Source organism: Berghia stephanieae, chromosome 2 (assembly GCF_034508935.2).
Source record: "Berghia stephanieae isolate SIO BIC M18660-M18661 chromosome 2, UCSD_Bste_1.3, whole genome shotgun sequence".
Classification (NCBI taxonomy): Eukaryota; Metazoa; Mollusca; class Gastropoda; order Nudibranchia; family Aeolidiidae; genus Berghia; species Berghia stephanieae.
The window spans coordinates 100,087,691-100,103,455 of NC_088361.1; the positions used below are offsets into that span (position 1 = coordinate 100,087,691).

Consider the following 15,765-nt stretch of genomic DNA (forward strand, 5'->3'; position numbering starts at 1 on the left):
CATACAGACAAATTAAAGGCGCAGTATCAAAGCTAATGTCTTTAGTTTTTTCATGTTAATAGTAGTTGAATAAAATTATGTACATGCTCATTTTAAATACATTTTCCCAATATTTTAAAGTAGCAAAAAACCTCTAGGATTGAGTGAGTTAAGGAAACATCAGGAACTCATGAACTTATCTCTATCAACATTCATGCATACAAATACTGAGACTACTGCTTTACACAAAATAAATAAGAGGTAAAAACAGACAACACTATGAGTCGTGTATAATTATTTGTAATTTGGTCCATGAAAAATACTATGAATCTGTGAAATAAAGAGTACTGTTTTGTATACTCTGTGAAAAATTCAAAATTAAGCAATATAACAAAAACACACACACTCGTGTGCGTGAAGACTCTCTCTCTCTCTTCCTAAATAAAATGCCACACAAATTATTAATTTCAAAAGTAATTTATCTATAATTTGAATGTATTTTCTGTCTACCTCTACTTCTACTTCGGCTACGACGTCTGTCACGGCTTCTGTTTCTTCTGTTACTTGATTGATGCTCTGTATCTGAGTGTCTTTGCCTGTGAGAATATTTGTCAGATCTGGCATCTTCTTGTTTTCCAGTCAAACCAACATAAAGAATAGGTCGACTGAAAGGTCTATCTCTACCACCAAACCTCAATTGTCCAGACTCCTTTTTACCACCTAAACCACCCCCTAATCTACGTGGAACCCATCCCTTAAGCACACGCTCTTTTTCAGAGTCGACTAACACTTCATGGTCATCTACAATCATTTTCTGTCCTGATCTCACAGCAGCTCTGGCTTGATAACAATCTTTCATTTCAACAAAACCGTAACACTTTGAAAATCCGGTCACAATATCTCTCACAACTGTCACATTCAAAACATCGCCAAAATCACGAAATGCCTTTTGGATTGTCTCTTCTTTTGTGTTTGGATTGAGGCGACCAATGAAAATGGTACTATCTGGATCTCCAGGCAAATACTTATTGGGCTTGTGTTTTGAGTTCATGGCTCGAATAATAGCTCTGTCATGGGGGAAGTCATCTGTGCTATCAATACTCCCAGCCTTCAGTGGGTTGTAAGAGTCAATAAACACTGGAGTAAAGTCTTCCATCTTTCATGTATGAGAAACTGTAACAAAAGTGAAAATAATGGGGAAATAAAATATTATTGGATTACAGAGGAACCTGTATAAAGTCCACACCTCTCACCGGTCCCAAATTCTCTGTTCTTTATCTAAGTGTGTTTGAATGATAATGGATAAAATCAACCAATTTTTCTGGTTCAGCATTGTAAGCTTTATCAGGATTCCATTGTTTATTTATTCTTCCCTTCCAGTGATCAGTTGCCCCAAATTAATAATAATAATAATAATAATAATAATAATAGTAAATATACTGCATTTAAATTTCATAAAGATAAGCATAAGTATTTTGAACTTACTTATAAGACATTGTGAAATCATTTAAATTAACGCATTTAATAAAAAAAGTTGCAATTAAAAAAAAACAAAAACAAACAAACAAAAAATCTTTATTTATAAACTAAATTCCACATGTTAGGAATCGAATTTGCCTAGGTATGTTCCTATCTGCTTGCCTACCTCACAACCTACCTATCTACAAATTGTATCTTCTATCTTTCCAACTATCCATGCATACTTAAATTTTCCTTTTTACGATGTACTCTTTTAACCCTACTTTCAATATTTCTTGCAACATTTCTCCAGAAATTTCCATTACAAACAATGTTGACCATTGTATTCGAATCACATTTTTAGGGATTCTTAGTCTTCTTACACTGCTGAAAACTGCTTTCAGTTGAGATTTGCAAAGAAGGTCGGTCCCTAGATGGTAACTCATGCCTTTGTGATGAAATAGCCATATCTTTTTTGTAGCCTTTTGTTTTGTTGGTGAAATTCAAATAAAACGAAACAATCATGCAATTATATGTATCTACACGGTATTTTATGTGGTAAATTATGGTTTAATATACTTTTTAAAATATCTTTTACATATTGGTGATAAAAAAATTAACAGATAAATACCTATTTAAGCATGTGTAAATCTGAGCTGTATAGGAATTTTGGATTTTATTGTTTTCAAATTCTAGAGATGTTTTTTTTTTTTTTACACCAAAAGTAAAAGTACTTGGGCAATGATCTTCAATGCCTAAGGAAGAAAAATATAAAAATGTATTCATTTTCGGGTTATCAAGATGGCGGATGTGTTCTTTTCAATACTGTTTTGTTATGGAATTTGATGTTTTTTACGTTGCAAAGATGAGGATCAGGAGATGAGTGTTTGTTTAATATATTCATTTTTGTATTTGTTTTCTATAGTAATATTCATTTCAACTTTAAAAACGTCCATATAAGTGTATTGATTGATTTTCATTGCATATCTAAGGGTTGCGTTTTTTCAATGTCATAATAACTACTGTCTACAAATTACGTCATCCCAATTTGAAACTCGGATAACTTCGAAAACATCCCTTCCCCCCAATCTACCCCTTCTAAAGAGCTCGATAACCAAGACTTACTTCAAACATTACAAATTACCATAAAAAACGAAATGAAACACCTCAAAGACCTAATTATCCAACTAAGACAAGAAAACGTGGAATTAAAACATGAATTAAAACAAAATAAAGATGAAATAATGGAAATGAAAATGATCAACATAAATCTAAAAAAACAAGTTGAAATGACCGAAAAACGAAACAGCGAATTAGAAACCTATTCAAGGAGAACTTCCCTCTGCATTTTTGGAATCCAAGAGAAAACACACGAAACCAAAAATGAATGCCTCTTACTCGTTCTGGACTTATTCAATAGATTAGAAACCCAAATTGACATCACCGGAATTGACACTTTACACCGTACTGGCAGAACGAAATCAAATCGACCCAGGCCAATAATTATCAAATTTGTAAGGCGACTGTATTGTGATATGGTGCTCAAGGCCAGAAAAAAGTTAAAAGGCTCGGGCATTTCAATATTTGAAGACTTAACGCAGAAGAATTTCAATCTGCTCAAAGCAGCAAAAAATGACAAAAGGATCGACTCGGCATGGTCAATGAATGGACAAGTCATGGCAGTAACCATTTATGGTGTGAGACTGAGGTTGGATCCAGACAGTCCCCTCGATGCCCAAATACAATCAACTGGCGCCGACACGTCCAGCCCTCGAATTCATTCAATTAAACAGACTGAAGACCAAATGTACATCACGTCGACAACCCCTCTACCATCACAACGCCAGATAGACCATCACCAAACCCAACGCAAAACCTATTACAGTCCCGGGGGAAGAGAATTTCATTCAAGACGCCTTAAATCGACACGACAAAACTCAGACCAATGACTTATCACAGACCTGTCTGGAACACCTGATAGTGACACCTCAACAAATTTGCCTTTTCATCTTCCTTTATCAAATTATGATTTTGTTGTATTATATTCTAATGTTGATAGCTTACTTAACAAACGATCAGAATTAACATGCATGATACAGAAACATAATCCCATGATAATATGTCTTACTGAAATTATGCCAAAAATTGAACTTGATATTGATTTAGAAATTGAATTTTTTATCGATGGTTATAACTTATTTTTGAATGATTACCCAAGTCGGGGTGTTGCTATCTATGTTTTGGATTGTATTGATGCCAGTATATTCTCTTTCGATCATCCTATAAATAGTGAAAGTGTATGGTGTGATTTTGAATATAATAATTTACACATACTTGTAGGAAATATATATAGGTCTCATAATTCAGACAAATTAACTTTCATTGGGGATATAAAAGAAACCTTACAGTCACTAGGTAGAATGAAATTTGATTGCGTGATCACTGTCGGAGATTACAATTTTCCTAACATTAAATGGACAGAACCATGTCTAACTTTTCCTGACTCTCTTTTTGTCTAGGCAATTAGGGATGCTTTCTTTATTCATCTGGTGACACAGGCTACGAGACACCGATTGAACCAAACTAGTAATATACTCGACTTTGTAATATGTAACAATGATTATTGGATTAATAACATTGACCATTTCCCTTCGGTGGGTAAAAGACTCACTTCTTATATCGTTAAATCTTTCATCCGCCAAACATCCTTCACATGTTTATTTTGATTATTTCAAAGGTAATTACAATTCTTGTAGAGAAGACCTGAATGCCGTGAATTGGGATGCTCTTGAAGGCTACAGTGTGAATGAAGCGTGGTTGTTTTTTAAAGACAAACTAAAATGTATAGAATCTAAACACATTCCATTAAGATGTAACAAAAAATTTAGTTCTAATAAACCATTGTGGTTGACAAAAAACGTTAAACGTTAATAAGAAACATAAATTGTATAAGAAATTCAAAAAGTATCCTACAACAAATAATTTTCATAATTATGTCAAGGTTAGAAATAACACCAAATACACGATTCAAAATGCTGTGAAAACGTATGAATGTACATTGGCACATGAATGTAAGAATAGTCCGAAAGGCTTTTGGAGATACGTAAACAGAAAGTTGAAAAGAAAACCAGGTGTTAGTGTTTTACTGAAAGATGATGGTACCAAGGTTACTTCCGATATAGATAAAGCTAATGTTTTAAATGATTGTTTTTCATCTTTGTTTGTTCAAGAAGACATTACAAATATACCAACTTTCAATGTTACAAATCAATTAAACGTCCCCGATTTTTATATTACACAAGAAGACATACTTGCCAAATTGTTGAATTTAGACGTGACTAAAAGCATGGGATCCGATTCCCTTCATCCCCATTTACTGAAAGAGGTGGTCTTTGAAATATCACAGCCGCTATCAACAATATATAATAAGTCTCTTGAATCTGGTACCTTACCCAGTGAATGGAAACAAGCCAATGTTACTGCCATTCATAAAAAGGGCAGCAAACTAGATGCTGCAAACTATAGACCCATCAGCTTAACATGCATACTCTGTAAGGTTATGGAGTCTATCTTGAAAGACCGATAATGGACTTTCTTGAAAGTCATACGATGCTAAACGATAACCAGCATGGTTTTAGATCAAAGAGATCATGCATTACTCAACTTTTACAGGTGATGGAGGATTTTACCAAATTAATTGATCGTGATCAATGCATTGATGTTGTTTATCTTGAGTTTCGCAAGGCTTTTGATTCTGTACCTCATGAGAGATTATTCATTAAACTAAAAGCATATGGATTTAAAAGGAATATCTTTAACTGGATTAAAGACTCTTAATAATCGAATACAAAGGGTCATTGTCAATGGTGTGGGGTCGGATTTTAAGAATGTAATTAGCGGTGTACCCCAAGGAAGTGTATTGGGACCACTTTTATTTCTTTTATATATAAACGATTTACCATGTGGCATAAATTCAGCCTGCAAACTGTTTGCAGACGATACAAAGATATATGGTACAACTGAACATCATAACATTCTACAAAATGATATATTTTCACTTTTCAAATGGTCTACAACATGACATTTGGATTTTAATGTTTCGAAATGTAAAGTATTACATATAGGAAAAAATAATCCATGTCATAATTATTTTACCGATACTTCTATGTCAAATCTACTTTCCGTTGTGCCTTATGAAAAGGATGTGGGAGTTACTTTTGATTCACATTTGAATTTTGATGTACATATTGATAATTGTGTAAGCCGTGCAAACAGAATGATGGGAATAATATATAGAACCTTTATAAGTCTTGATGAAACCACATTTTTATATTTGTATAAATCGCTCGTTCGACCAATTCTAGTATACGGAAATTGCATCTGGAGCCCATTATATAAAAGACAATCTATTAGTATTGAAAGTGTACAGAGGAGAGCTACCAAAAAAATCTATACAATACAGTATTTATCTTATAAGGAAAGGTTAAAATTTCTTGACTTACCCAGTTTGAAATATAGAAGAATTCGTGGGGATTTAATTCAGGTTTATAGATTGGTACATGGTATGGATAGGATCGACTTTTCTGATTTTTTTTCATATTCTAATATTACTTTTACTAAAGGGGACAAGTTTAAGATTTTTGTCTCTAGATGCAAAACAAACATAAGACAAAACTGGTTCGGTATTCGTATTGTTCAGAAAAGGAACAGTTTGAAATTTGAAAAAAAAAGAATGCAAAATCTATGGATTATTTCAAGGTGAATTATATGATGGGAGATTTATATATGATGAATAATACGTGTTTGCACTACTGTTGACATGGCTTTCAATCTTGTATGTATATATTATGCATTATTGTATTATTATGGTTATCTTCTATATATGTGTGTGTATGTGCGTGTGCTTTGCATATCACTAAAGATATATGTTTGTACACCACATATACATGAGTACATTTAAGTTGAAATACTATCTTTACCAAGTGTATCATTATTGTAATCTTTAATCAATAGATTTATGGCATTACTATTAACATTAAGGGCATTCAAGGGATCTTATCCTATTTTGCCCTATACCATATGTTATGTTATGTGATGTTTTAACGACTAGTTAAAAAAAAATCAGGTCCCTATAGCTCAGTTGCGCCCCTCTACTCTCGACTACAGTGGGGACCACAATGATGCTGGCTAACCCCGAAAATCTCTAAACAGGGTGAGCAAATTAAGCTATCGGCCCTCCTCTATATCTGGCCCCCCAGGAAAACGCGACCGATGCGGCCGCATAATTCACCTTTTACCGCATAATTATGCAAAATATGGTTTTTAGCGTGAATTTATGACCATTGTATGAAGAAAAATGAAACCGAAAAAGTCCGACGATGTTCCCAAGTACGTGACAGTGACTTCCCTTTAACTTTAAACGGAGGCTATGCCAATTCCAAGCAGGGTTGCCAATTTGGCAGATTTTCTGCCAAATATCCTTTTTTTTGGGCAGAATTTGAAGTCGTCTGGCAGAGAAAAATCGGTTTGGCAGTTTGGCAGAAATTTGGCAGATTTTATTTTCCGAGGCCTAGGGATGAATGTATAGGTCTACTCCACGTTTTCCATGGCAATTTTTATGTAATAGTGATTTTTTTTTAACTTGGGAAATAAAAAAAAAAATGACATCGGCCTTGAGAATTTTTTGTTTAATAAAACTGATGAGTTAAGGGGGTACTATAAATAGTACGGTTTGGCAGAGTTTTGTGGTATTTGGCAGATTTTCAAAATCCAGTTGGCAGAATGCCTGAAATTAATCTGGCAACCCTGATTCCAAGTGTACGATTTGATTTGTCTTCTTGAGATCTACCCTGCTAAGCTGCTCCTGTCTCCCCCTTGGGATCAACTTGAGAGCCTCATCATCATCATTGCCTTTTTCACCCTGGGTCAGGGTATAGGCCACAGACAAACAGTTTCCATCCTTCTCTATCCTGAGCCAACTTTTTTATCTCATTCCAGGTCTTACCACTTCTCTGTATATCAGCTTCTTTAATTCTTCTCCATGTTCCTCGTGGCCTTCCCCTTGATCTTCTGCCCTGAGGGTTCCAGTCCAATACTTTCTTTGTTATAGTTGAGTCATTCTTTCTAAGCGTGTGTCCAATCCACCTCCATCGTCTTCTTCCTATATCCTCTCCCACTGGTTTCTGCTGTGTTCTTTTCCATACTTCTTCATTTTTTATTCTATCCATCCATTTTATTCTGAGTAGCTTACGCATGCACCTGTTTACGAAAATCTGTACCCTCCTTATACATGCCTGTGATGCGTTCCAAGTTTCACATCCATACAGTAGGACAGACTTCACGTTTGAGTTGAAAAGTCTTAGCTTTAGTTGAAGGGAGATATCTTTAGTTCTCCAAACTCTGTTCAAAGATGTGAATGCAGCCTGTGCCTTTCCTATTCGTGCTTTCACCTCTGCTTCCGTGCCTCCATCCTTGTCAATTATACTTCCGAGATAGCAGAAAGTGTCTATATCTTCGAGTTCCTGATCTTTTACTTTGATCTGCTCCCTTTGACGCGTACCTATCCTCAAGACCTTTGACTTTGCAGGGTGAATTCTTAGACCAATTGATTCCGAGAGGCTGTTTATAATTGTGGTTTTTGCTTGCATCTGGTCCTGGGTGTGGGACAAAAGAGCCAGATCATCTGCAAAATCCAGATCATCCAACTGTGTCCAGGGGGTCCACTGTATCCCATTTCTTCTCCCTTTGGAGGTTTCCTTCATTAGCCAATCAATGACAAGGATGAACAGGAATGGTGAGAGCAAGCATCCCTGCTTGACACCAGTCTTAATTTCAAAGCTGTCAGTAAGCTGATCTTCATGTACAACCCTGCAACTTGATCCTTCATACATTTCCTTAATGAGGTTTACTATCTTTTCAGGGAGTCCATAATGTGCCAGAATTTTCCACAATGTTGCTCTGTCAATACTGTCGAAAGCCTTCTCGTAATCCAGAAAGTTGACAATAAGAGGAGAGTTCCATTCTATAGACTGTTCTACTATGACTCGCAGAGAGGCAATCTGGTCGGTGGTTGAACGGTTTTTCCGAAAACCTGCCTGTTCGTCCCGCAGTTTAGCATCTGTTGCATTCTTAATTCTCTCTAAAATAATACGGTTGAAAACCTTTCCTGGGATAGAAAGAAGAGTGATGCCTCGATAATTATTACAATTACTGAGGTCCCCTTTCTTTGGAAGCTTGATAAGATGTCCTTCCTTCCAATCCTTTGGGAATATCCCGTTATTCCAGATTCTCTCAAATAGTGGGTGCAGGGCCTCAGCATTTCTTTCCGCATCAACTTTTAGAGCCTCCGGTGGAATCTGGTCTGGTCCAGCAGCTTTCCCCCTTTTCATCTTGTTAATGGCACCCACAATCTCTGCTATCGATGGTGGATCACAGCTAATTGGTAGCTCATTCCTTGCAGGCAAAATTTCTGGCTGGTTGTCTGGTGGTGGTCTGTTCAGAAGGCAGTTGAAATGTTCCCTCCATCGTTCAGATTGAGCCTCTTTTCCAAAAATAGTTTTCCCATCTTTGTCTTTGACTGGTACCTCTGGTTTCCCATATTTTCCAGCAAGTGTCTTGGTAGTTTGATAAAGGATCCTCATGTGTCCTCCAGTCGCTGCTGCTTCTGCTTTCTCTGCAAGTCTGTTCATGAATGCTTCCTTGTCTTTCTTCACAGATCTTTTGACTTCCTTAGCTATGGCTCGATACTGCTCTTGTGCATCCAGTCTTGAAGCCCTTGTTCGGCTTGCATTCACTTGTTCCTTCCTTGTTCTCCTCTTTTCAATAAGGTCCAAGGTGGTTGGACTTATCCATTCTTTATGTTCCGATTTCTTTACCCCCAATACCTCGTGGCAAGTTGTTATGTAGACTTCCTTGATCTTTGCCCAATGTGACTCTACATCTATGTCCTCCTCGAGCTCAGTAAGAGGTTGGAATCTATTACTCAATTGTAGTTTGAATTCCTCATTTTTTTCCCCATCAAGTGCATTCACCTCGAATTTTCTTCTTGTATGTGATCTGGCCCCGTGTTTTCTGAGTCGGAGCTTAAGCTTTGCCAATAGCAGGTGGTGGTCTGATCCAACATCTGCCCCTCTCTGTACTGTCACATCTTCCAATGAACGTCTGAATCTACGAGAGATACAAAAATGATCAATCTGATTCTCTGTCACACCATCTGGTGAGACCCAAGTTGCTTTGTGAATCCTCTTATGGGGGAACACTGATCCTCCAATCACCAAACTGTTGAATGCACAGAAATTTGCAAATCTCTCTCCATTATCATTCATTTCTCCCATGCCATGACGTCCCATGATACCTTCATAGCCTACGTTATCCTGTCCCACTTTTGCATTAGCATCTCCCATCAATATGTTGATGTCTTTCCTTGGCAACTTGTCAATGACTTGTTGTAGCAGACCATAAAATGTATCTTTGTCCTCATCTGTTGCATCATTTGTTGGGGCATAGATCTGTACAATGTTCATGCTGATCTTCTTACTCCGTGTTGTAAAGGACGCCATAATGATCCTTTCTCCGCATTGTTCCCATCCTCTCAGTGACTTCTGGGCAAACTTGCTTAGAATTATTCCTACTCCCTGTGTATGAATCCCGTCCCCTCTCCCTGAATATAAAATCTTCTCCCCAGACTTGAGGTGTTTCTGTCCGGATTGTATCCAGTGGGTTTCGCTTACTCCAAGTATATGCAGCCTGTATCTTCTCATCTCAGTCACAACTTGAGAGCTTTTTCCTGCTTCATACATGGTGCGAACGTTCCACGACGCAATTCGAAGCTGCTTGTTTGGCGAAGACGTCATCGGGTCAGCAGAGTCCTTTCGGCTTTGTCTGTTGTCCTTCATAAATTCTGTAATTCCAGAAACTCTTCGGTCGCCCAAGCTAAAAAAAGGATTTAGTTTGTCTGTCTGTGTTTCTGTAACGGTTTGAGTTTAACGGAAAGGGGTGTTAACCCTTTGCCAACCCCCAACCTGGAGGACCAGGTGACTCAAAGATGGGGGAATCACACACCATTAGTCGCCTTTTACGACACGCTGGCTTGGCGTTGGGCTATTCTTGACCCTCTCAGTTGAGGGACCCCGGACACCACACGGGTTTTGAGAGCCTCACAAAGCTGAAAACTGTACCCGAGGAGGAGATCAAGAGGTACATCCGGCAGCTTGGGCCCCTCGCGGTGAAGAACTCCATCACCTCTTCTGTTGACGTGCCACATTTTTGGCACTCCATTTCTGATGAAGTGCCCGCTTTGGCTGCTTGTGCCAAGTGGTACATATACACCACGATCAACAGAGCTGATGCTGAGCGCAGCTTATCTGTTTACAATCTGATATTGTTAGACAGGCGCAGGAGTCTTAGCACAACGTCTCTGCGACATAGCTTGTCTGTGCTACAACAAAAAATTAAGTTTTGAATTTGCGTTGTAGTTCTTTAATTTTGAATTGGTTAAATGTAAATAAAGCAATGGAAAAATATAGACAGCGATTTATTACTTTTTTCTTGTTTTGCATAATTTGTATTTTCCCTTGCATAATTTGCCTTTTCCCCCCCCCCGCATAATTTGCAATTTCCTCCGCATAATTTGGGATATTTTTTTGCATATTTCCGGGGGGCCAGCTATATGAAACAAGACATGGTAACACATAAACATAAAGGACACACATGGAATAGCTCTGGTATTGGGTTCAATAAAATAAGTTTGAAAGCCATATTTTTGTGTGGTTGGATAGCTCAGTCGATTGTGCGACTGCTCTCTGTCCTCTCTCTTTCAGCCAGGCAGAGGGTGTTATGTCAATTGGACCCTGAGTTTGCCACTGACCCAGTGACTTTTTATTCTCTTGTTTTCATCTGGCACTTTTACATACCCTATTTTTCTCATTATTACTGATACAAGTGCCTGTTCGAAACTTTTTCTGAATTTCATTCAATCCAATATCAGAGCTATTCCATGTGTGCCCTATACCTATGTTTATATGTCTTGTTTCATACATTGTCACCTTAGTCGTCACGTCATAGTAGTAGTAATAGTAATAGTGATAGTAGTAGTCGAGGGAATAGCAGTAGTACAGTCGACTCCGCTTAATCGCACACCCTCGGGAGTTCAGGTTAGTGTGTCGATTAAGTGGAGTATGCGATTAAGGGGAGAAGCTAAAAATAACATCTAAGCACAAGCTTTCATGTGCCATTCATGTAGGACCTTCACTTCGGAGTTTTCTAAGGGCTTGGGATCGTCACATTCTACATGACCTCATTATAATGTTTGGTTTTCTTTCTTTCCTTATTTATTTGGGTTGTTTGTTTTTAAAAAAATGTTTCTTCTTTAAAAAAAAAAAAAAAACGAAATTTCTTTTTCATGTTTTATCGACAACAAAATGTGATATTATTTGTTACCACAGTAACCATGAATCGTTGATTGCTTTCTATTATGTGGAAGCTGTTTATAAACCGTTGTCTCCAATCTCGCCTATGTAGATAATATGTCAAGCGTTCTTCTTGGATGAAGTGGCGTGGTTTGTCTACCATGTCGTTTTTCAGTATTTGTCAGGGGTCGTGTGTCACATCCCGATGACTCATCCTCATCTTCATAATCTAGACATTGCCTTTTTTGTGGTTTCTGAGATGTCAGTTTACTGCTGATGGATATTTGTTGTCCGCTGTTAGGAATTGATCAAATCGTTTGGCCGAAAAGGTGTGTGGATTGGGAACAGCATCGTTAATTTCATATGGCTGTTGGTTGTCACTCCAATCAAGGTGTAGCGATTAAGCAGAGATGGTGTGCGGTTAAATAATCGTATTTCTGTTTGTAATGTATTATAGAGATGTTGAATTACCACATGTAAAAATTTCTGAATTATGCTTGATTATCTGGGAGGCCTTCCGAAAGATCCTTGTGCCAGCATTTCTTTAAATTTGTATTTACACCGTAGATCTTTTGTCATGCATTTATTTATGCAATTTGTCAATATATAGTAGCATTTTATAAACTCTAGAACAAACCTTGATTGATAGATTAGTGAAAGTTTAAACTTTCCTAATCCGACCATTGTTTTGGTTTTCCACCGCCATTTTGTTTTGTGAAGTATTGAAAGCAGTCCTAGGTTTATTTTCTATTTCGCTGTGATTATCCCCAGACACCTGTCTGGGGATAACGAAATTTCATTGTCCCCAGACACATATTATTTGAAACTCCGCTCTTTTAAACAATTACCCACATTCCAGAAAATGGAATGTTTCCGAATGCACATAGAAATAAGGAAAGTTAATAAAATATCTATAAAAACATAAAATTAACCAACATTAAATCAGTTGTTATTGTTACTACATATACACAATATGCATCGACTTCGAAGTGGGTGTCATGGCCGAATGGTTTAGTCATCTGCCCTGGAAGTTTTACCAGAATCGACGTTGCAGGTTCAAATCCTGGTTCCGCCCCCCCTTTAAAAAAAAAAGTTCCGTCTTCTTTTTACAGAACGTTGCAAGGGATAAATGTCCCATCCATCCTCCCCACCTCTTTTTTTTTTTTTAAACTCTCTCTCTCTCTCTGTTGGTCCCTTTCTAGTTTCTAGCAAATTGTCATATTCGTCCCCACTCTGATCTCAAAAAGTGTCTAAAAAGAATAAATAATTAAAAAGCAAACAAACAGAAATATTCAGAGAACGACCAAATGGTCAGATAGAGGAGAAAAAAACAAACAATAATTTATTTTTTTAAAATAAAAACAATTTTAAGATATTCATGCTCAGAAACGGAACAAAAGGCCAAACAAAAAGGAGAAAAGAATAGACTCGCACAAAAAAAAAAAAAAAAAGAGGTGGGGGGAGGATGGATGGGACATTTATCCCTTGCAACGTTCTGTAAAAAGAAGACGGAATTAAAAAAAAAAAGCATGGGGAGCTTTCGGAAGGCCTCCTGATTATCCATTCGGTTGTTGTGTTTTGGTCAAACTAGGCACTTTGATAACTCCAGTCCAGTGGCCGCCGATAGGCTCACTGTAAGGTGAAACTCGTTTTTTGGAACTTTATTTTTGACACTTTACTGTGTTGGTCACCATGGCGTTATTTGTGAACCTATGTGACTAATTTTGGTATCTTTTTAAAAGGGCACATAACGGTGCATTTCATTCTTAATTCCTGATTGTATTTCTCAGAAAACTTATGTAATAAAAATTTATAAATTTTTGAATTATAAGAACTTTTAAAATTATGGATACATTTAATTATACTTCATACATCGATAGACAATTAATTGAAGAATATCTCTGCCAAATTTCATCAAAATTAATACACTCGCTCATTATTTTATTTTTCCCGCCACCAACCCCACTTTTTAGGACAAAAACCTCATATTTTTTTCCGTTTTCATTTATCCTTAATTTTTTCCATACTTTCCATATACATGAAAATGATTTATATGAAAATAAAGCTTTTTTTCTGACCTTTAAAATGATATCTAACACTTGTCATTTATTTTTTAATTGAAACAAAATTACTGAAAACAATAAGTGGGCCATGTTGACTGCAAGACTCAAAATTTCCCGATCGCCGTGAGATGCTGGGTTTTTTTTATTTTGAGGCAGCGGTGAGATCACACAGATTCTCTCTGTAAAATTGACAAAAAATTTCAGTAGAAAAATATAAATAACTCTGGAACCGTAGGTCGCAGAGAAACAAATAAGGTATCAAATTTTATGTTTTTTCAAGTCCCATCCCCCTGACTGAGTCAAATGAATATATTTTGAGTTTGAAAATTTTATCAAAGTGCCTAGTCACACAGTTTTTCATTCCTAATCATAATCATACACATTACACGAGGTAAATAAAAAAAATACGGCCGACCTCTTGTCAGGGACATCAATCTCCGAACAGTGCCGACCAGGTTAGATAAGGAGAAATTAAAACTAAGAAAATTAAATTCACCTATCTATTTTCCGCAAGTTGGACTCTCAATGTTAAACATTTCAAGGTAAGCGAACATCGGATCGTCAATCGCTAGTGTTGGGTAATTTGATCGCTTTTACTCGATCGACGACCGAGCGCCAAGCCACGAGTCAGTGCTCGATCTCAATGCCGGAAGAGCGAGTTAGTAAAACGATCACTCGATCGTAAAACGATCAGGCGGGTTGTGAGCTTGAGACGATCTTGACACGTGAGACGAGCTTGAGACGATCATCAGGATTCGAGCGAGCGGAGGGGTAACGAGTGTTTCGAATCATTTCAAATTCAAACGATCACAGTTTGCCATCCGATACCAATCGCCAATGTTTGCACACGGTAGTCTGTGGTTCTTCCACAGCCCTCACTCCTTGTCAGATGTTAGTGTGTCTGGGTGGCAGTGGCAGGGAAATTCGTATAGGTGTATCACGCGTGTGTGACAAGACTTCATTAAACCTACTAAAGTTTGACTATCACACACACACACACACACACACACCCACACACACACACACACACACACACACACTAAGGCTATTTCTATGACACACACGCATCCCTCTATCAATGAACACTCCTACAGTAGGCCTAGTGCGGCTATGTGGTCTAGTCATGACGTAACTATAGGTAGTACTCTAGTCGACCATGGGTCTCGTGCATTATAATGGTCTAGTGGTATGACACCCGCTTTGGGATCGGAAAGTCCTGGGTTCGAGCCTCGCGCTCGGTGCATAGTTGAGTCTTTGGACAAGGCTCTTTACTCACATTCTCTCACCGTACTCAGGTGTAAAATGAGTACCTGGCCGTTAACAGCGTTCTCTTTGTCTGAAAAATTGTAATATCGCCTAACAGGCGGCATGTCCCGTCCTACATATTAAATGTTGATGTTGACCGGGGACCCCTTTACAAAGCGCTTTAATCACATTTAGTGGATATTGTAAAGCTCAATTTTTTAAAGTAAAACATTAGCTTTGAATATGGAATGTTTCAATTTTAGATGCCTGTGTATTCTTTGTTAGTTCCCATCATCATCATCATCATCATCATCATCATCATCATCATCATCATCATCATCATCATCATCATCATCATCATCATCATCATCAGGGGCAGCGGTACGGTCTTTGGTTGGCACCCGAAAGGTACCGAGTTCGATCACCCGCCGCTGAGTGGTCTTGAGCAAGTCACCTTGCCCTAACTAAATTTGCGGCGCTGCACTGCGGCTATCGCTTGGGTTATTCCAGTCTTCCCTTAGAATAGACCCGAAAGACGAATCTCCCCTATGGGATGAATAAAGGGAATTATGTTTAATTTATTTATCATCACCATCATATCAGCGGGATCATCA

At 37.5% G+C, this 15,765-nt stretch overlaps 1 protein-coding gene across 5 annotated transcripts; it reads right to left on the bottom strand.

Moving 5' to 3' along the window:
- Positions 1-263: 263 nt before the first annotated feature.
- LOC144966039 (U11/U12 small nuclear ribonucleoprotein 35 kDa protein-like) lies at positions 264-14,513 on the bottom strand. 5 transcript variants are annotated; one of them, XM_078902036.1, is made up of 2 exons: positions 14,403-14,513; positions 264-1,152 (listed from the first exon to the last, which is right to left on the bottom strand). In XM_078902036.1, the coding sequence occupies exon 2, from the start codon at positions 1,133-1,135 to the stop codon at positions 458-460; it is 678 nt and encodes a 225-aa protein (XP_078758162.1). In that variant the 5' UTR covers positions 1,136-1,152; positions 14,403-14,513; the 3' UTR covers positions 264-457. The 5 variants fall into 5 exon arrangements, with proteins under 5 accessions (XP_078758162.1, XP_078758164.1, XP_078758165.1 ...); XM_078902038.1 differs by having other exon boundaries at positions 14,322-14,431; XM_078902039.1 differs by lacking the exon at positions 14,403-14,513 and adding an exon at positions 6,728-6,750.
- Between the last annotated feature and the right edge of the window lie 1,252 nt (positions 14,514-15,765).